Genomic DNA, 21,061 nt, shown 5'->3' with positions numbered 1-21,061 from the left:
TCTCTTCAAAACCTCCTCATATGTTATACACAAATCTCTGAGTCAGTGTTTTCAGCCACACCAATTTCATCCCCCCCAAACATTTTGCACTCTCTTCCACTGCAACCCTTCATCTTCTCCTGCTCCGTGTCCCTTTCTCATCTCTATTACTTTTGACAGTAGCGCAGACCTCCTGCACTCATCCTCGCACTAAATCCATCACTCCTTCACTTCACACCTTGCTCACCTCCTGTGCCCATCACATCTCCCCCATCTCCCCACCTAGCTGTGCACTCTGTCAGCAAAGGTATGACGACCGCACACATCCGTGCAGGCCCTCAGGAGGAACCTCACGCACGATGCACAAGGTGGAGAGATTTGCATGTCAGGCAGTGGCGCGTTTCACAAACGGAGGGAGGCAGGGAGGGATCGATGGCCTAAGAACAGAAAGACAGAAAGAGTTGTAGCGTTGGTGTGAATTATTCATTGTTGGATTATAGAATGAACATATGCATCAGAGAACGACGAAAATACACCTGCTCTTTATTATCTCTCCAGAGTGAAGCTCTGCCGTTATTTGAAGATGTCCCCTATTTTACTGCAGGATGCCCTTTAATAGGCAAACTTCATCTCTACATAAGAAACTCAATTTTCATAAATATTCAGATTGGATGAGTCCGCCCCAGCCATACACTGGAAACAGGATGCAAATACTTGTCAGAGTGTAAAAGAAGAAGCAGTAAAACGTTCAGCCTGGAACAACAGTGTGTTCATTACAGTGAACAGGAGTTTCTGCATGTCCTCCCTCAACACAATGATTTTTCCCCCTGCAGTGAAGCTCCAGGTTGAGATTTTCATCAATCAATAACCAGCTGCAGTCTATAGGCTCTTCATGGGAGTGAATAACCTCCTTTTTTCAGGTCTGAGAGGGAGGATATACACACACACACACACACACACACACACACACACAATCAATGTGTATGTTGTGTTTATATCCACAATTATCCACACAAAGACTCACACAAATGAAGGTCAATGAATTAAATTGAAAGAAGTCAAATACTGTATTAGCCATGTACTGTATTTGTTATGTCAGAGAGATGCAATCTGGAAATGAATTAAAAAATGTGATATTAAAGTTAAATATGTATTTGTGGTGTATGTCTGAGTTTCGTTTTTCTGTGCTTTCTTTACAGAAGTCCTTCTCCCTGGTGTTGGAGGCTCTCGACTACGACAACGACACAACAACATCAGAACCAGGTGAGTCTTCGTGTGTGTGTGTGTGTGTGTGTGGGTCTGGAGGGCTTTTTGAATTCACGTGTTGACAAGGATGTGGAAAGAGTGGAAATGAATGTGCAGTCATTCTGGTTTGGTCTGCACCAAAGAACACTAACTTAGATTCTCCAGCCTGATCGTTGATGTTGACTTTGTGTTGAGCCACCATTGTTTATGTGGGTTAAAGTGACACATTGTGGGATTTCAGCAGTCAAAATTATTTGAATGGTTCATCGTCTTACAACAGGGTGACTGGCACCTCTGTCAAAGCCTGAGCAAGTCTACATGCTCTGCATTGGCACTATGTAACTTCTGATTTCAGGTCTATGCCACCAAAAGAACTCCCAACATTGTACTTTATGGCATCTGTCACGGGCCCCCCACTGGCAAACAAAACCTTTACCAATAACAACCGTGTGGGGACCTGGAGAGCAAATCCTATTTGTGTTACACTTTAAAACTTCAAAGTGTAGTGGGTTGTATCCGGTAAGTGCCTTAGAGTCTTATTTGAGTCTAGACCATCGCAGAATAACCTCCAGGACATTTCTCTTTTTGCTGATTGGTGAGCAGAGATATTTGGTTTGAAGTGGTACAAGTTTGATTCAACCAACTTCTACTTCTACTCTAACCTCTGGGTGGCCTTAAGGTGTTAATATGGAGCACCAAAATTGCTAAAATTAAGAATAAATTAGGATAATAATGAACACATGAAAATAAAAAATCCAGGATGTCAAATATATAGATATTTTTGCAGTAGGTGCAATGATTTGTGTGTTTATGTATTTAATTATTTATTTTGGACATGTTGGAGCATCAAATTCCGGAAAACAAATAACACAAGATATGGCTATCCTTCACTAATGTTAAATACGATTTAGTAAGATTAGGGCACACACTTTTGTTGATCCTGGGCATTTTTTTTGTTTGGGTTTTATATTGATTATATATATATATATATATATATATATATATATATATATATATATATATATATATATATATACATATATACTGATAAGTGATGGATAATAGATAATACTGTAGTTATGGTGATCATGTGTCCTAAATTCAGACAGCTGCGAATTGGCTTTGCTGGGCGGGGCTCTCCTCCTCCTCCTCTTCCTCCTCCTCCTCCTCTCACCAACATTTTTTTTTTCTTCTTGTTTACAAGTAGTGTGGTTGAACATGGTCAAACAATGTGAAAACATCTCTCTGTGTTTATGTCTGTGATCGTACGAGTTTGGACGGCCTTTCAAGCAGACCCTTTAATTTCCTGCTCGTCTCCTTGTTGATTCTCCTCATAATCAGGGAAAAGCTCCATGACAGGGAATGTGAGCTGCATGCTATAAAAAGCATAACACACACACACACACACACACACACACACACATGGATGAAGACATATGTTCATATGCTTTCCTCATTCCTGTCATGCCACAGTCTTCCCTTTCATCCCACCATCCTCTGCCTCTCAGAGGAGGGACCGCGGTCGTATCCAAAAGATGACAGAGATAATGAGAACTGAACTACAGTCTCCTCCTCTCTGTTTATCTCTCCCGTCCTTTTCCATGTCTCCTTTCCATGTCTCCTTCCCTTTGTCCTCTAGTGCTGTTCTTTAAATCTTGTTTGCATATTGTGCCATTTCTTCGCTGAAGCTCCTGATATTCTTTTACACTGGGTTTAAAGTCGGTCACTGGGCTGACGGCTTAGCTCAGCCCAAACACGGGCGTCCTGTAACAGTCTGGATGGGCTTATCAAAACTAATCAGACAGGATTACCAACCTTGACTGTACCCTCTTAAACAATCCTTGGAAATGGTGAGAAGATATGATGTTCTTTGTGTGACCTCCACTGAGTTTTATTTAAATAAAATGAAGCTGGTGTCAATGTGCTGGGGGCAGATCTTGTCTTTTGAAGAGTACTCCTGGTTCTCAACAGCTCTGGTTTCATTTCCACAGTCTTTTGGTCTTATTTCTTCAGCCCTAATGACATCTAACTCTCCAGAGTAATTGCTGAAATCTGGAAAAACAGTGTCCAATGGGATGATAAACAGAGCCAGACAAACTGCAAACAGGCCAACACTTCAGCTCCATGATCTAAGCTCTTTTATTTATTGCAAGTGAGCAGAACAGAAATGTGTCTCTTAATCGTGCATGTCATAAAATACTGTGCTGTCCTTTATGTCAGACACTGTAAATGTGTGAGTTTAGAGAATGTCTTTGTTTCTATCCTAAGGCCCATTTCACAAAAATGCCCACAGGTGAGCATCGTGTAGCCCCGCCCACAAAACTACACAGTAAAATACACATATCTGTACTTTACTTTCTTATTTCTAGTTGTAGCAGCTTTTACTTTTTACTTCACTACATTTACTAAAGGAATTGTGTACTTATGCTAATTCTCTTTGTTACTCATTACTACCACATAATATCAGAAGAAGAGTTGGTTAATGGATGGATTTATATATCCCTTTTCTTATCTTGACTGCTGCTTTACACTACAGTTTTGTCATTCGCCTATTCACTCACACACTCACATTACTTTTGATACTTAAGTACAGTAATTGTCATATACTTAAGGACTTTTACTTAAGTAATATTATAAAGAAGTGACTTAAACTTCTTCCAAAGTCATTTTCTGGTAACATACTACTCTCAACTTTACTACTTTTAGTTACTTTATACCAGACTGTCTATTCACACACTTTAACTTGCGCTTAGGCAGGGTCACACTAGGGATTGAGAGAACTTCCATTCAAACAGATTTGCAACTAATGGAGTGGCCCCCTGGTGGCTATTTACTATATTCTTACTTCCTGATTGATTTCACCAAGGAATGCTGAAGACTCTTTATTTACAGTCTGGTTTTGCCTGTTTGCTGTAATTAATTGGATTAATATTAAAATATAGCAGATGCTTATTTTTTTCTTTGCTTATCCTTGTCTTCAGCTATTTATTGGGTGAGAGCGTACATCTCCTGCTATGTTTTCCCATGACTCACCTTTATAGACAGAGCACTCACAGCATGAAAATGGCCATCGCCCCTTAAATTCAATATTAGAATTTTTGTAATTCGGACCAGCGTGTCTTTAAACTGAGGACACATGTTTATTTTTACAGGGTGAGGATCTCGTTGCTGATATGTTGGTTGGAGAAAGCCTTTTAGTCGATTTGTTGGCTCTTATAGAGATGAGAATCAGAAAGAGATGTCTTCTCTCCTGCAGAGTTTTCTCACAACACTTGCAGGCACAAGTATTTCACGGCTAATGTGAAGCAGTGAGGAACAATCACTACAGGCCACAGATGTGAAATGTTCTTCCCACCTGCAGATAGAGTTCCCTTTGTTTGTTTGCCTCTTCTATTCTGTTATCTTATATGGAATTATTTCAAAAAGCAGCTCAGAATTTATTGTTGCTGTTTTTTCAGCCCATTTTATATTTGAGCCTTTCTCTATATCTCGCAATTGCTCTCTTTCACTCAACTTGTGCTCATTTTCTGCTGTGCCGTCTCATCTAATCCCATTAGAGAGGAAATCAGACTCTCTTATACACCTTCACTGCATGTGCTCGCTGCTAATGTGCTCATTTCTTTCTACTTTTCTCGCATCTGTTGTTCTCCTCTTTTTTCTGGGCAAGGAAATGGTGATAATGAAATGAACTCTTTGACATACCAGAGTCATAAAATAATTAAAAGCCCACAATGCACTGCTGCAGTTGCATGCGGAGAGTTTGGAGAACCTGGCCCTCAGATTTGACTACTGGCTGAACTGACAGTTCACTCAGTGTCTGCTCACGACACACACGACACACTGACACACACTGACACCGATAACACACACACTAACATTCACACTGACACACACACTAGCACACACACACTGACAAGTTTGTGCCCCTGTTTTCATTCCTTTGTGTCAAACCACCATGATCTCATCTCTCCATCAGGCAGTTTGTTATGTGTGTACTAATAGCTGCTTCCCTTCCTCTTTGGCTCAGTTTGACTCTCTCTCACACACACACGCACACACACACACACACACCCTCTATATTTCTCCCAATCTAACCAGGCTTCCATCAACTCCCTCTCTTACTATCTCACAATCTTTCTCTTCATTCCCACCCCCGTTGCTTGCGAACACACGTATATGTATTACATCAAGATTCACAGATATACACCCACACCCACACGCACGCACACATATTTTCAGTGATTTGCGTTAATACCTTGTCAGGGCAGATTATATCCGAGTTGGGGGTGACAGCGCCTGTGGGAAATCCCCTCTGGGGGTCAGGAGTAACAGTCGCTGCCTCAGGCCTCATCTGTGGTGCCCAGGCTTCCCCCTCTCCTCGCTGCACACCCACGGCCCCTTTTTGTCTTCTCCTACAACTGAATCACTGTCAGTATTCATACATTACATTATTTATTTTTTTTTAAAGGTTTTCTGTTTAAATGCTTGCTTTTCTGGTCAAGTGCTGATTGTTGTATCCAGGAAAAATTGTCCAAATGACCATGCAGTGGCAGAGAATTTAAAAGCTTTATTGATCGATATTTTAATGTAGATTCACATGCAAAGAATAGTGACACATACCACAGGGAATCATTTGCAGTTACAATCTTTTCAATTCTTGACTGGGTTTTAACATCTCCCACTTAATAGTTTTTATTTTTTATGGCCTCTCTTACTAGTGGTGTTTGTAGCCAAAGGCCATTGTTTTCAGTGGAGAAGCTGTAAAAACCTTCAGCTCAGTAACGGCCCAGAGTAATTAGAAACTAAAAATAACACAGTGGAATAGAGCCTCATTATTTGCTAAAAATGACCAAAATGAGTGAGTTATTACGAGTTGCTGCCACAAAAATACTTTGTGTGTCCGCTTTATCCTCCACATGAGGGTCATGGGGGTTGCTGAGCCTTCTATCGACCAAATGTGAATATGAAACATGCCTCATAAATAAAACTGTACTTTACGACAGCAGTGTATAAACACCAGTAGATCTAGTGTTACATTTTCACATTTATATAAACTATTTTCCCTCAGGTCAGCTAATTGAGCGAGTCCTCCTCTCCTCCATGTTGAATCCCGGTGAGCAGTGGCAGACGTATCGTCACCACGGACGATCCCTCGGCCTCGAGTACCGCCTTCGCTTCCGCTGTGACGCCAACTACTACGGACCTTTCTGCAACAAATTCTGCCGGGCCCGTGACGACTTCTTCGGCCACTTCAACTGTGACCCCAGCGGCTCCAAGGTCTGCATCGATGGGTGGACGGGGTCAGAGTGCAAAGAAGGTAAGAGAAGATGTGTTACACTGTGTCAAACTATTTTGTCCGACATACAAAAATAGCAATGTTCATTTATAAATTGAGCATCATTATACACTTCTGAGCTGTGAAAATGAGGTTATTCAACATTTAGTTGATTGTTCATTTAATTTCTCTGATGAACAGAGGAATCTTACATTGTTTAATGTATTCAAATGAAAATAAACAAAAGTAACAAATAGGTACAAATAAAACCATAATGATAATTGAATTAATATGAAAGCATTTCTTTTTATAAACGTGGGTTCTACAATCTTTATATGAGCCAGTAAATATCTTTTTCTGAGTTAAATACATACAAATACATACACAAACACACATTGTGAGCATTTGCACAGTTAAGAACTAAATCGAGCTGTCGCTCTCAAACCTCTCCTACATGTCCTCACTGTCTAAAAGTGAAGAACCTGTCCCTAGTACACACATCCATCCCAGTAATATCAGTGAGAGGAATACTGACAGCCATCAGGCCTCAGTCAGGACTGTCCATGACTCATTGGTTGGACGACCTCGCTGCGTGACCTCGGAGCGCTGCCATCATGTTGTGATGGGAGAAGTGAACGGCGGAAACCAGAGTGGAAACCATGGGAACCCTGAAGGACACGCAGCTAGTTTAAGGACATCCTGCAACTCTGCCCATCCCGGCCCTGTCTCACTTCATCTGGCTTCCTCCTCAGCAGGTTGCTGATTGGACTGCAGAGAAGCAGGAAGCTGATAAATTAGCAGGGTCCCTCTGTTACTCCCTGTAGGTCACTGATGATGATGATGAAGGTGTCAGGGAGTTTCTTCTTCAGCTGAAGCCACTGACTAACCTCACTGTTCATGTAAATGATCTCACAAAGTAAAAATGCCACAGTGTACAGCGAACATGAAGACAGTTACCGAGAGATACCGGAGCGTTAATATTGTTAATATGTTAATATTCTGACATTCAGCTGCTGCTTTGGTCCCCACTAAAGTGTACGTGTGTGTGTGTGTGTGTGTTCTTGTACCAAACATCATATAAACCATACAAAGTGAGGACTGGTCCTGACATCCTTTAAGAGCTTTTTGAGGGTGTGTGTGTGTGGTGCAGAGCTTCTCCAGCAGATATGCACTCATATACTTTTCACACTTTAATGCGGCCGTAAACCGATGAATGTTGCTCCTCTATGTTTGTCCGTCAATATTTTGTACAAACAGCAAAGTGTATGTCAGTGAGTTCAACTTTCTCAGTATAGTGTCAAAACACAAAAACGCTTCTTGCTGCTGTATACAAACAAATGCTCCCTCTCACAATGTTGCTTGACAGAGCCAGTTCTCAGATGAGCGACCCAGCATACAAATAGTGTTTCATCATTTCTGGTGACAAAGAGCAAAGAGAGGCAGAATGAAAACAACAACAAAAATCACTGAAAGTGAAAGTGAACTGTTTTTATGTTTGAATTCATGAGTATCACTGACTGTAAGTCAAGAACACAGGTGTGCAACATAACTTTCAGTCAGTCACTTGTATGTGTATATGTGTATGTTAATTTCACATACCTGGTGAAATCAGTGGTTGTTAGGTGTTAACTGTTTTGAACCTTTGTTTAGATATATGTTGCGTAACCTGCCCAGTAACCAGAATGTTTGACGGTTACTGTTTCCGTGTCTCTAACGGCTCTCTTTTTTCTTTTTGTTTTATCGCATGTTTTTCACAGCGGTGTGCAGGCAGGGTTGTCATCAGACCCACGGCTCCTGCACTGTTCCTGGAGAGTGCAAGTAAGTCACACAACTGCTTCAGGGAGTTTTGTTATTTCCACTTAGTTCTCTTACAAAGTCGTGTTACGATTGATAGGTCATTTTCACTGATGCTCGTACAAAGTGGAAACAGCATGGAGAATCAGTCGCTACAGTGCAGCCTCACAGTTTCTGCTGTATGTAATGTCGTCAACCATTTCTCAACAGTGATTCATAGTTCGTACCCAGTCTAAAATACAGTATTGATTTTTTTTTTAGCTTGGAATCCAATGAGATCCAGACAGCTGTGTCTCAGCCTGAACTCATTGGTTACTTTCACTCAGAGATCACTGTAGTCGTACAAGATAAAATGTCTTCATAAATAGAAATACAGAAGAATAAAGCTGGATGTAACCGCTCAAATGATTACGGATACCTTTTTACTTAAATTGTGCTGTAGCAGAAACCCACACAGAACAAGTTAGTATTTGTAGCAAGTTGAAAACAACTTTCTGTGGCAGCTTTAGTGCGGTCATATTGAGGAACAATGTCCCTGAGGTTATCATGACTGTTGTAGTGAAGCTGTCATGAGGCATGAAGCTTTACGCTGTCTCAAACTAAACATTTCAAATCAAAGTAACATTTATGAATATGAAAATAAACGTGATCTTGTTGTTGTTAATGTGAAATATATGTGTAACTGAAATATGTTAACTAAAGCTAAAGCTTTTTGCTTTGTTTTGTTGCCTTTTTTGTTAAACACTTTGGGGTAAATTCTAATTGCACTTTTTCTGACAGTTTCCGACTGTGCCAACTGTTATTTGATAAACGATTTTTTTGTGTCATGACTGATTTTAATGTTCACTGTGTAATAACCATCACCATCAAAACAGTAACTACTGTATATTCTGTTGCTATATTCTATTGCAAGGATGTGAACTGAACAATATGAACCGCTTTCACCATGTATGTGTTATATTTTTCATTTGTATAGACAAAAAAACAGCCAAAAATGTAAGAATTTTAAAAGGCAGAGTTTACGATGTACTAGTAACTTAAATTTAAATGTAATTTTCCAGCCTTGATATTAATCCATGCGCTGTCCTCTCCTACTGTAGGTGTCATTATGGCTGGAAAGGTCCTCTGTGTGACCAGTGTGACACGTTCCCAGGCTGTGTGTATGGGAGCTGCACCGAACCCTGGCAGTGTGTGTGTGACGTCAACTGGGGAGGACTGCTGTGTGACAAAGGTCAGATATTTGCCCGGATACATTTCTGACATGAAAGAAGAGTCTTCATATTACTATGAGAGGGGGTTTAAATCATGAATCGGTTTCTCTTCTTCTGTTCAATTCAACATTCCTATATATAATATAACTGAAGCCACTGCACCAACGGTCATGCTCACATCATTTTGTGACATCACATCATTTTTCTTGCTAAAATGAACAAAAACAGTGTACTCTGTTGTTAAGAATCAATAATTTAAATAAAGACTACAGGAAAAAAAGGCTGTTGACTGGAGTACAACTCCCAAATGTCTTATTTTCCGTTCTTATGGTCTGTATTACCTACTATATGTCATACATTTTTCTCTCATTTTCACTCTCAGCGAACCTAAAATTACAAGAAATTGAAAATGCACATTGCTCGTGGTGGACGAATTGATGGATTCTGAGTGCTTATTAGAACAGAGGCATGAATCAATCACTGAGCTAAACTCTGAGGTACTTCCACTGGGAACACTGTGGTGAATGCTGAGAGTCACATTAAATGTGTTAATCACTTCTTAGTCATGGATGACAACATAGTTTTCATTTGCTGTGTTTCACTGCTGTAATTTGATATAATCAATATTCTTCACAGCTAAACTCCAGGTTCAGAAGTCTGTGTCGTGCTTGTGAAGATGAGCATGTGTATTTTCTGTGTGTGTGTGTGTGTTTGTGTGTGATGGAGACACATAGAAAGAGAATCCATCCATCTTCTACCGCTTTATCCTCCACATGAGGTTCGCGGGGGGCACTGTGCCAATCTCAGCTAACATAGGGCGAAAGGCGAGGTCACACCCTGGACAGATCGCCAGTCCATCGCAGGTCAATTTAGAGTGTCCAATTTACCTAATCCCTAAATCTGCATGTTTTTGGACTGTGGGACAAAACCGGAGAAAACCCACGCACACACGGGGAGAACATGCAAACTCCATGCAGAAAGACCCTTGTTCCGACTGGGTTCGCCTACCCGGGTGTTCTTGCTTCTGTATTAATCGGAAATATTCTTTATTCTTTAGTAGTTTCATGTTGTATTTAGGCCTCCGACCACTAGTTAGCAGCAGACCTTTGACCATTTGACTCGCCTTCCCACTCCTTGCACTCCCCTCACTAAATAAAAAAACTGTATGTTATTTTATCTACGCGTGTTTTAATAGATTACATATTAATATAAGTCCTTGCTTCAAGTATCCCGACATGTCGCAATAACCTTGCGTTGGGATACGTGTCATCTTGCCAAAACACACAGCCCTAGGTTGTACAATTTAAGTTTGTTTGTAAGGTGTTTTTTTTTTTCCCACACCTTCTGAGATTCTGAAATAAGACAACGCTCCCTCTGGGCCTCTCCCTCTGAAACATTTCCCACTGTGCAGTAAGTAGCAGAGTCTAACCGATTCTACCTCCCACCTCTGTCCAGTGAGTGTGGGAGCCCGGGATCTGGGAACCGAGCGAATGCCCACGGGACGGTGTATTGTGCAGAGGAAAGGTGATAGTCTTGGGTAAGGTGAATGTTGGGCTGGGCACTCTTCACAAGGTGGGGTCCTCTAAGCTATTTCTATGTGTTCACAGAGGCTCTTTAAAGAGCTGTGGTCACACAAAGAGACTGTGGTCATGGAGGAGATCATTAGAAGAGGCAAAGCTTTAATCAGCCTTAACACAGGAGACAACAGGCCCTGCAGCTACTGGCCTGCACTGACTCCACCTGAGATATATAGCTTTAGCTTTATTTCTTTAGCTGTCCTATGCCGTGTACTAATGTATAAATACATCTTTCTTTCTTTTTTCCAATTGGGTCAGATCTGAACTACTGTGGTACACACCAGCCCTGCAGGAACGGTGGCACCTGCACCAACACTGAACCAAACGAGTACAAGTGTGAGTGCCAGGAGGGTTTCAGAGGACGCAACTGTGACATAGGTGATTATGGACGAAGGCATCTTTACCATGTCACGTTCCTTTGGTAATAATAAAGTAGTTTTAGACTATGTTACCTTTTAAATTTTAAATCTCTTTTCTCGTCCCCTCCACGTCCTCTATGTCTTTCTTCTAACGACAGTCGAACACGCGTGTTTGTCGTCCCCGTGTATGAACGGAGCCACCTGCGTGGAAGACCCGACGGGCTTCAGCTGCATCTGCACCAACGGCTGGACCGGAAACACCTGCTCAGACGGTGATTGTCTCTATCGCTCTCTCACACACACACACACACACACACACACACGGAGGGGCGAGACAGAGGACGAGACATATCAGTGATTGCTGTTGATACTGTTCGTGTTCAGGCTAATTTGGCTTTCTCTGTTGGATTGATTAAAGTCACTCACTGGCTTTTATCCAATAACAACCAATCACAGGCAATCTCGCAGTGTGTGTGTGTGCGCGCACGCTCGCGTGTGTGCGTGTTCTTGTAGAGGTATCTTTGTGAGGACATTGTGGGAAACATTTTGGCTGGTCCTCACATTCTGTCACCCCGAAACTTGGTTTTAGGGTGAGAATTGTTTGGTTATGGGTAAGGCATTTAGTTGTGATGGTTAAGGTTAAGTTAAGGGGCTAGTTTGTTGACCTCTTTAGGACCTTTTCTGGCATAGTGACCTTGTCAGGACCAACAAAACCTGGTCCCGATTAGGCAGAGTCTCATTTCTGAGGAAGTTTGCGGCTAAGATTTGAATTGTGGTTAGGTCAAGGTTAGGGTCAGGGATAACACAGTGTTTAGTCTGTGCATTGTCCTTACAAGAATAGCTGTGCAAACCTGTGTGTGTGTGTGTGTGTGTACATTTAAAATTTACATTTGAGGAAATGTATTTGTATCCTCATTTTCCGTGGTGTTCAGCATGAACAAAGAAATCAAGCCAAATCAAAGAGTGGCTATAAAGTAAAGTGACCTAGTGGTACAACATTCCCAAGACTCTGCTGCCCTGATAGTGAACGCAGGCCTAAATCGCTCAGTTGTCGCTCGCTCCTAAATAAAGGGTTCGGGGTAAATCTGTCTTGGCACGAGGAAATTGAAGAACCAGGTAACTCTCTGGCCCAGGCTTTGAAGATTAACACATGCCAATGTATAATGTAGACAGAGGGTATGAACGGACACTGTTAACTACATGTTTTTAATGCATAAACTAAACCAAGGGTTCATTCTCTGGTGTCTGAGTGTCACAGGTGCGTTGCAGTTACGCATCTCCGTCGGCCAAGCACAGGTTTTTGTCCAGCTGTGACAATGCACTCAGATGGAAGAGCGATGGCAAAACAAATAAAACCCCAAATTGTTCATGATGTGATGGAAAAACAAGTATAAAGTGGTTTCACACCAAGAGTGATGTAACATGGAGCAAATGCTTTTGTTGAGCAATCTGCTGCCTGCTGTCCTCAAAAAAGGCAAAGAATTCCCCCCATTAAAACAAAAGTGGTACTTTTTACTTTACAAACAAGTAGAAAAGTTGCGAGGCTGAACTGAATGTCAGCTGCCGACCACGTGTTTTCCTCAGAGTCGCTCTTACGCTGACAAGTAAGTGCTGTAAACAGACTTAAATCACACGTGAGAATCCGTGCAGCGACAAACGAGTCCCTTTGCGTCACGTGTACATGGAAGACAATTACAGTTCTCGGTTTGAACATAGCGTCAGCCAAACGAATGTAATTTAATCACATTTTGTTTGTTCTGCAGGAAAACCAACACCACTTCTGAAGATAAAAACAATACACAATGGTGTTTAGAACAGGAATGACATGTTGTTGTTGGATTGTGTCTGCATCACTTTTGGCGACTTTTTTTCTTCTTCTAAAAGAACATGCAAAGACTCGATGTCTCGCTTTGGACATTTGAAGAATTCTAATAAATAGTTGATAATAACAGCAGTTCATGAAAGACATTATGGTCTGTAGGCTTGTCAACGAGGGATGGAGCCACACTGACCTACAGTTTATTATACTATATATACATAGTTTAGTTATATTATAGATTTTTTTACTGCATGAAAACATGATAGTGAATGTCAGATTTCTACATGAACCTGTTGAACAGTTTTCTTTAAGCCATAATAGATATTTATCTGGGGCATATACGGTGGTCTGGTGGCTAGCATTATTGCCTCACAGCAAGGAGGTCACCGGTTAACCCATAGACCTTTCTGTGTGGAGTCTGCATGTTCTGCCTGTGTGTGCATGGGTTCTTTCTGAATACTCAGTTTGGTGATTAGTTTAATTGGACACTTTAAATGAACCTATATTGAATATGAGAGTGGATGGTTGTTCGTCTCTATGTGTGTGTTGACAATATCTGGAGACATGAAGTCTCAGCCCGACTGACCAGTCAAGCGTTTACAGATAATTTACCACATGTTGTCATTCAACACTAAAGATATTTTAATTGAATTATTGTGGAAGGATGGAAAGAAAAGTCCTAGCATTCAAACCGTAATCATAATTTAAATGAGTACTTTTTTCAGTATCGCACTTTTACAGTCTGATAGACTGTGTGAAGCAGCAGGAGCAAATGTAATTAATGTAACTCAGACACATCTTTTGTTCCCATTCTCTCACTTTCTCTTAAATCTTCTTTTCTTAAAGACACACGTCTCAAATCAAAAAAATAAGGACTATGTTCTCCATTAAAACGACTGGAGATATTACATTTCAACATCCTTCTACCATGTTCTCATCAAAAGTATAAAGCGCGTTTAAAAGAAGTCACTGACACGCCTTGTAACATCACCCACTTCCATGTTTTGAAGTGTGGGGAAAAAGGTCAGGCATGTTTTTGGCTGCCATGTAACAACAGAGCTGTCTTGTATGAGGCTCAATCACGTGTCCCTTCTGCCTGTGTGTGTGTGTGTGAGTAGGTCAGCGCTCGTGTGTTGTGTGTGTGGCGGCAGGTGAGCTTGGATCATGTAGGCCTGTGGTCTGTCAGAGTTGTGTGTGTGTGTGTGTGTGTGTGTGTGTATAAACAAGCCGTGTTCCACTGCCTGCTTTCACCTCGATCCCGATAAACAGCACAGTGCAGTTTGGTCGCTGGCTTGTAAACACTCTGACAAGAACAACAAGACTTGTTTATTTGCGCTTTGTGGTTTGTCACTCTTGTTATTTGTTGCTCGGATGCCAGTCTATCTCTGTCTGCGTGTGTGTGTGTTGTGGGGGGCTCTTCGGGGAATACACAGCGACAGGATTGTCAGGCTTGCAGGGAATGACAACCAAAACCACAACAGAGCTAACACAGCTCTGTTATCTGCCTAAATTTATATACAGTGGGGCTCACATGTATGTATCCTATGTCCTAATATATATATTAATTAAAGGCTTCGTTGTTTGTTATGATTTCTCTACATAGTTTTGGGAGAAGCTTGGGGTTGGACTTTGGGGTCAGGAGGATTTAAAATGTTTAGGGTTAGGATAATGGCAAAGGGTTATGAGAAGAGCAGAGAGCTCCTGGGGGCCAGACGTATACCACAGAAATAAGCCTGAGAAATATTATGATGCCACTGACACAAACACTTGTGTTACACGACGTAATTCGTGGTTAACCCCTAAACTGCTTTCTCTGTGTCTTCGCTCTCATGTTCCCTCTGTTTCCTTATCTGTTTTTAATTCCTTTTCAGAGCAGTGGATTCAGGCGTGGCAGCTCTTGTTGTTTCGCTATTTTTATTTAAAACCGCGTCTTTCTCTTCTCCCATCGTCCTTTTTTGCTTTATTTAAATGCACCCGTTCCTCCCTCCCTCCTCTCTGGGAAAGGTTTGAGGTGTCAGCCATGTATGTGCAGCAGATGATTGTATTTATCAGTGTTTGCACAGAAACCAGAGCGGCAGAAAGGAGAATGAAAACACGCCCACATACCAGCGCCACACTTTGGATCACACACGTCCACATGGTGGAATTGCACATTTCCAAACAATAAAACAAATCTATTTGTGAAATTCACAATCCAGTAGTTCATGTACACTGTTTTTTTTTGTGTCCCTCTCCCCAGCGGTGAGACAGTGTGATCAGAACCCCTGTGGACGCGGAGCGACGTGCGAGGAAGCTGTTGGAGGTTACCGGTGCCTCTGCCCACCCGGATGGTCGGGCAGAACATGCCAGCTGGGTCAGTGAGTCAGGATTAAACATCTGTGACGTCAGAGCAATTTTTTACATAACAATAACAACTTTATTTACTATATAGCACCTTTTTTCTTTTAAAAAAGGAGAGTCTACAAAGTGCTTCAACAGACAAATGCAAGAGAAACAAGAAAAGCCACAAAAACATACAAAGCAATAGAGAAACAAACACAAGAATAGGAAGAAAGAAGACAAGCAATCAATACAGATAAAAAGACAAAGAGACAATATCACGTATGTGTATGTATGAATATGATAAATGCACATGAGGGGTCAATACTTGCTGCAGGTTCTATATTTTATATGAATTATAAATATATTATACTGAATGGCAAGATTCTTTACAAGTGAATTAAGGAAGAATTAGTAATCCAGGGTAAAAGCAGTAAAGAACAGGCGAAATATCAGTATCATTTATTGGCTTAAAGTCAAACCATGACAGTAGGATTTTGCCATTCTTATATCTAAACTATCTTATTTAAATGTTTTTATATTCGTTGACACAATCTGATGAGTTATCATCTTCAAAGAAATCTAGTCATAGGACTTTTACCACTGAACCTACTTCAAGCAAAATTAATCTGATTAAAAAAAAAAATTAGCAAAAACAGAGCATGTTTATTGTCCCTTAAACCTAACCTGACTGTGAATCAGTATTCTATAAGTGCACTGTCTCAGCTGCAGCGCTCATTCATATTGAAGAGAGCTCCCAGAGGGTTGTTGGGTTAGATATAGTATTTCAGAGGGGAATATGGTGGTGAATCACCACACACACACACACACACACACACACTGTACATTCACTTACAGAGGCTTGGGGTTATGAAGTAAAAACGGAGACATATTTCAGGATGACAGTCTCTCCTGCTCCTCTGTGTTACAGTGATATGTCACTTTGACACTTGATAATCCCCCATAGTTCCGCATCACAGGTCAGAGGCTTGGAGTATAACACACACACACTCGCACACAGTTTTCAAACGCAAGTGATAAAACGCTTTATCGCCTGAGCCAATAGGGAAAGCATCAGAGGCCCAAACAATGAAAAGCAATTATATTTTCTATCACTTTCCTTATTTCATTAGTCGACTTCTGTCCCTACATTTTCTCCTGTTCCAGACAAAACCCCCAAGCTTTTTCCACAGATAACACCGCTCCCACACACACACACAAACACAATGCTAAATCCTAATAGACCTCTCACTGGCAGTAACAGGTTTAGATTACCTTTAACTGACTAGCTACTTCCTCTTTATTCATTCAGCGTTTCTGTCTCAGTCTCCTCCTCCTCTTGTGTCAGAGCCAAGCCCTCTGGGGTTTCTGGCTCTGACAGTTTGGCTGAGGGTGGGAATAAACACACATAACTTTACTGAAGCTGTGGCGCAGCAGGGGCGTTTGACTGCAAATACAAGAGATGCAAGAAAGATGCTGCAAGGCACGGCTTTGGGTTCGTTGTGCATTTGTAAATATTATATTCATCGGCATCAATGAGAGGCGGGCACTTTGTCAAGTCAAGTTTGCCCCGGCGTCTGCACGGTATTCTCTCTACTTAATCCTCGTTCACGATTTAATTTTAATTTTGGTTTGCTTGTATTTAGAGTCATGTGTTATGGCTTTGAAATGTTTGTATTATTTCACTGAGAAGTTTAATTTGTGTGATGCAAAAACAGACGTTGGAAGCACTCCTGCCGTCACCACTGACCTTGGACCTTACAATCTGACTCAGCCAGTTTGTTTATTTTTAAGAAGATAGTGTTAGTTTAGTTTAGTTTAACCCCCATTAGCCATTACACTAGGTCACAGCTTCTTTACATTAAAGATTCATATTGTATGTGTGATTACGAAATCAAGGAAGATGGCAAAACATACGTGTTAGCACCGACCCATTCTAAGTCCTAATTAGTCTCTAGCACAAGACATTGTTGCATACGACATTTAGACTCACTGAAGGCGGACATATGCTGTGATTAAGAGGTTTCATGTCACGCCATTGACTCCAAATAGGTCACATTAGACTAATATCAAAGACAGGACCAATAAAAATACACTTATAAGATGCAATTACACTACACTTAGTACCACCGAGGCTTTCTTTAAATGTGCGTTCAGCACTTACAGAGATAAAATGTGTTTATTTTGAATTTCAGCAATGTTTTTTTGTTGGTTTTTTTTTAAATGCTGTCCTATTTTCTTTGTCCCTTTTAGACACCAACGAGTGTGAAATTAATATATGCGTTCACGCCCGCTCTTGTCGCAACCTGATCGGTGGATACCTGTGTGACTGCCTTCCTGGATGGACGGGTCCTAACTGTGACATCAGTAAGTCTGGAGAGGAGAGGAAAGGAAAAGAGAGAGAGAGAGAGATGTGATCCTGTGTCAAGCTTTGAAACATAAAAGGCCTTGTTAGGTCATCAGTCATAGGATATTCTTGAAATGGACTTAAGAAATAACACTCACCAGTATAAATGTTTAAGTATCTCCCCTTACATTGCACATATACAGTACATATTGGCATCCTGGTTGCACAGTAATGTAAAACCATGTGTTCAAATCAAGCTTGTGATTCATGCATGTCAGCCTGTGTTCTGTCTTCCTTCAAAGATAACGTTGTGTATAGTATCATAGTTGCATGTGGTACATAATCCAATCTTTGTGTGACAGTTTAATATAGCGTTTCTGTCTCTCTGCAGGGAACAGCAGCTGTCAGGATTTGTGTTTGAACGGTGGACGCTGTGAGGTGAGTGTCTGTGCCCGTCATCTCCGCATAGGAGACACTGGTCTGCTTCATTTATTCCCTCCAGTCTCTCCTTTACTCTGCATTTACTGACCAATTCCCTCAATCATTGCTCTCTCTGTTTTACAAAAAGAAATAACACACACCTCTGTCTCGTCTTCAGGACCTGGTGTCAGGGTCCAGATGCTGGTGTCCACCTGGTTTCTTGGGGAAATATTGCCAAAATAGTCCAAGCCCTTGCCACAGTGCCCCCTGTCTTCATGGAGGACAGTGTGTGGAGAAGGACGGAAAGACAGCCGCCTGCATCTGTCCCACTGGATATTCAGGAGTCTCCTGTGAGGTTGGACACTCTTCGTATTTTCAAGCTTAATAGTTTTAGAATGAGAGTATTGTGATTAAAAGACGCAGCTAAGTGGATATTAAAGTGGAAATAAAAACTAAATAGAAATAAAACTGACTGGATGGATACTATTTTGTTTATTCTAAACTACCGGAAACAAACTAGCATATTAAGACCACATAGGAATACAAATAAGATTAAAAAATGTTAATTTTAAATATTTAGAAAGAATGACAAGATTTTTTGTTGCAATATTTAACTACAGGTTTGATACAGTTACAGGTCTTTACAGTATGTTCCTCAAACTACAGCAGTAAGGTTATGAAAAATGGCTGGAAATTCAAGAAGATACTATGCAGAGACTATTAAACATTACCAATTATTATTAATATTCTATTGACATTATTTTTACATTATGTTAATATGAACCTTTTAGCAGAATCCAATGGACATCTTTCGACATCCTTAGCTTTTTTTGTACAAATAAACGGTGTTAACTGTGATATTGTCTGCCAAAGAAACTTAAAGTAGCTGCAAACAGGCACCTGAGTGTGTTTTTGCATCAAAACAAACACTGTGAATTTAATCCTCTTTGCAATATATAAACACTTTAGGAAGGCATTTCTAAATGACTGTGTTCATATGCACACAAAAAATGTTAATCTGTCTTTTATAATGGAACTAGATCTTAAGGTTTTCCCTTTTACAAAGGTGTCTCCTCCTGTAATGACTTGTAATGCATTCATAAAACTGTTGCCTGTTCTCTCTCACACCCTTAATCTTTTCATTATTTATACTTTTAGATAGTGTTGGATATGTGCAATCCCAACCCCTGCCAGCAGGGGGCATCTTGTCACAGCATAGAAGGAAGATACACATGTGCCTGTCCTGAGGGTTACTATGGGAACCAGTGCACAAGCCTCAAAAATCCCTGTATTGGTCAACAGTGTCCAGGTAAGAAGAAACTGTCTAAAACATCTTTATAAATGGTTATATCAAATGTAAACCTTCTGCCTTTGTGTCCACAGGTGCCATGTCTGACACACCACACGAGGGCATCAGCTTCTACATGATCCTGGTGGGCATCTTAGCGTTGGTCACGGTCTGCGGCTGTGCTGTCTGCGCCTTCGTTCTCTCCCACCACCATCGTAAGCGGAAAAAGCAGCAGGCCGTCCCGCAGGAAGAAGGCATCAACAACCAGAGGGAGTTTGTCAACCTCATCAGAAACGTGGACCGTGCCGTGCCCCTGGTGCCACCCGCCACGACTCTGTCACACACCCCGGCCCCTGTTCCCGTCTCACGTTGCTATGAGGAGATTGAACTGACCCTGCCGCCCTCGCCGGCCCCGTCACACCCCTCACCCGCACTAAAGCCTGTCCACGCTCCCAAACTGGACATTTCAAACCGGGACAGGGAGAAGTTGAACCGCTTCCACTACACAGACAACCAGGAACTGGAGGTCTGACCTTTGAGGCATCTGAGGCGCTTTATGTTTTTTTTTTTTTTTACTTTATTTTGCATCCTCTGCACTCTTTTACTGACAGGTCCTTTTCTCCAGATACTGCAGTTATGTAAATGGAGAGACCCTTCAACCTCACTGTGCTCAGTTGACTGAGGGCAGTCACCTGAGAAGGCCGTTAGGAGGAGAGGTCAAAAAGTCTGTGAGCCTATTTTGACACCTGTGAGAGGCAGCGGGTGTGTGACGTTTGACTGAAAGACTCATCAGACTCTTAAATGAATGTAGAGACACACCTGGCAGTGCCTGACATGCTGTCGAGAGGAAGTACAGGATCATCCTCTGTAGGAGCCTCTCAACATGTTTCCTGGTCCACGGTGCCATCGGACAAATGTTGTGACCTCTGTTTCTGCTTCACACTGAAACTCTGACAGGCAGAGAGAGCAACCGACGGACGTTTATTTAACAGTGTGTGTTCATGTTCGTTGTTAGTGTGAGAGTGTGTGTGTGTGTGAGAGAGAGAAAGAGAAAGTGTGAGTGTATATTATGAGTGTATGTAGGGAAAAGGAAGGAAATAATCACTTTTGATCCATTTGTGAAAAGAGAGAGCGTTCTCCCCGAACAGGCTTTTAATCCCTCAAAACTGTTTCAAAACTATACACTGTTGCCTGCATCGTCTCTGTACTACTACAGTATGTTAAAGATGTATGATTTCTTTTCATACCCCGTGTGTAAAATTTGTTGTTTTTTTGTACATATAATATATTGTACATATTGATGCTCTTTTTGTACTGTGGTTTGGTATCTGAGTATCTCTGTATACCACTTTGCTCTCTTTGTCCCGTTTCACTTTCCATTTGGAGCAACCAGCACTTGTGGATTGTAATAAAGGTCCATTTACCTAC

General features: G+C 41.3%; 1 protein-coding gene and 1 long non-coding RNA gene across 2 annotated transcripts in view; one reads left to right on the top strand and one right to left on the bottom strand.

Annotated features, from left to right (window-relative positions):
• Positions 1 to 21,061, top strand: part of LOC131462496 (protein jagged-1b) — a 44,768-nt gene extending 23,707 nt beyond the window's left edge. The window contains exons 3-14 of the mRNA XM_058633765.1: positions 1,179 to 1,242; positions 6,293 to 6,541; positions 8,257 to 8,317; positions 9,394 to 9,524; positions 11,340 to 11,459; positions 11,599 to 11,712; positions 15,499 to 15,612; positions 17,832 to 17,945; positions 18,317 to 18,363; positions 18,524 to 18,700; positions 19,504 to 19,654; positions 19,729 to 21,061. Of these exons, the coding sequence (XP_058489748.1) occupies positions 1,179 to 1,242; positions 6,293 to 6,541; positions 8,257 to 8,317; positions 9,394 to 9,524; positions 11,340 to 11,459; positions 11,599 to 11,712; positions 15,499 to 15,612; positions 17,832 to 17,945; positions 18,317 to 18,363; positions 18,524 to 18,700; positions 19,504 to 19,654; positions 19,729 to 20,165 (1,779 nt within the window). The 3' untranslated portion in view covers positions 20,166 to 21,061. The remainder of the gene's footprint in view (positions 1 to 1,178; positions 1,243 to 6,292; positions 6,542 to 8,256; positions 8,318 to 9,393; positions 9,525 to 11,339; positions 11,460 to 11,598; positions 11,713 to 15,498; positions 15,613 to 17,831; positions 17,946 to 18,316; positions 18,364 to 18,523; positions 18,701 to 19,503; positions 19,655 to 19,728) is intronic.
• LOC131462519 (uncharacterized) lies at positions 5,777 to 11,675 on the bottom strand. Its single transcript, XR_009240889.1, has 2 exons — positions 11,534 to 11,675; positions 5,777 to 6,503 (listed from the first exon to the last, which is right to left on the bottom strand). It is a non-coding gene; the product is annotated as an uncharacterized LOC131462519 (long non-coding RNA).

The sequence above is a fragment of the Solea solea genome, chromosome 7, assembly GCF_958295425.1.
Source record: "Solea solea chromosome 7, fSolSol10.1, whole genome shotgun sequence".
Taxonomy (NCBI): Eukaryota; Metazoa; Chordata; class Actinopteri; order Pleuronectiformes; family Soleidae; genus Solea; species Solea solea.
This window is presented reverse-complemented; position numbering and strand designations above follow the sequence as displayed.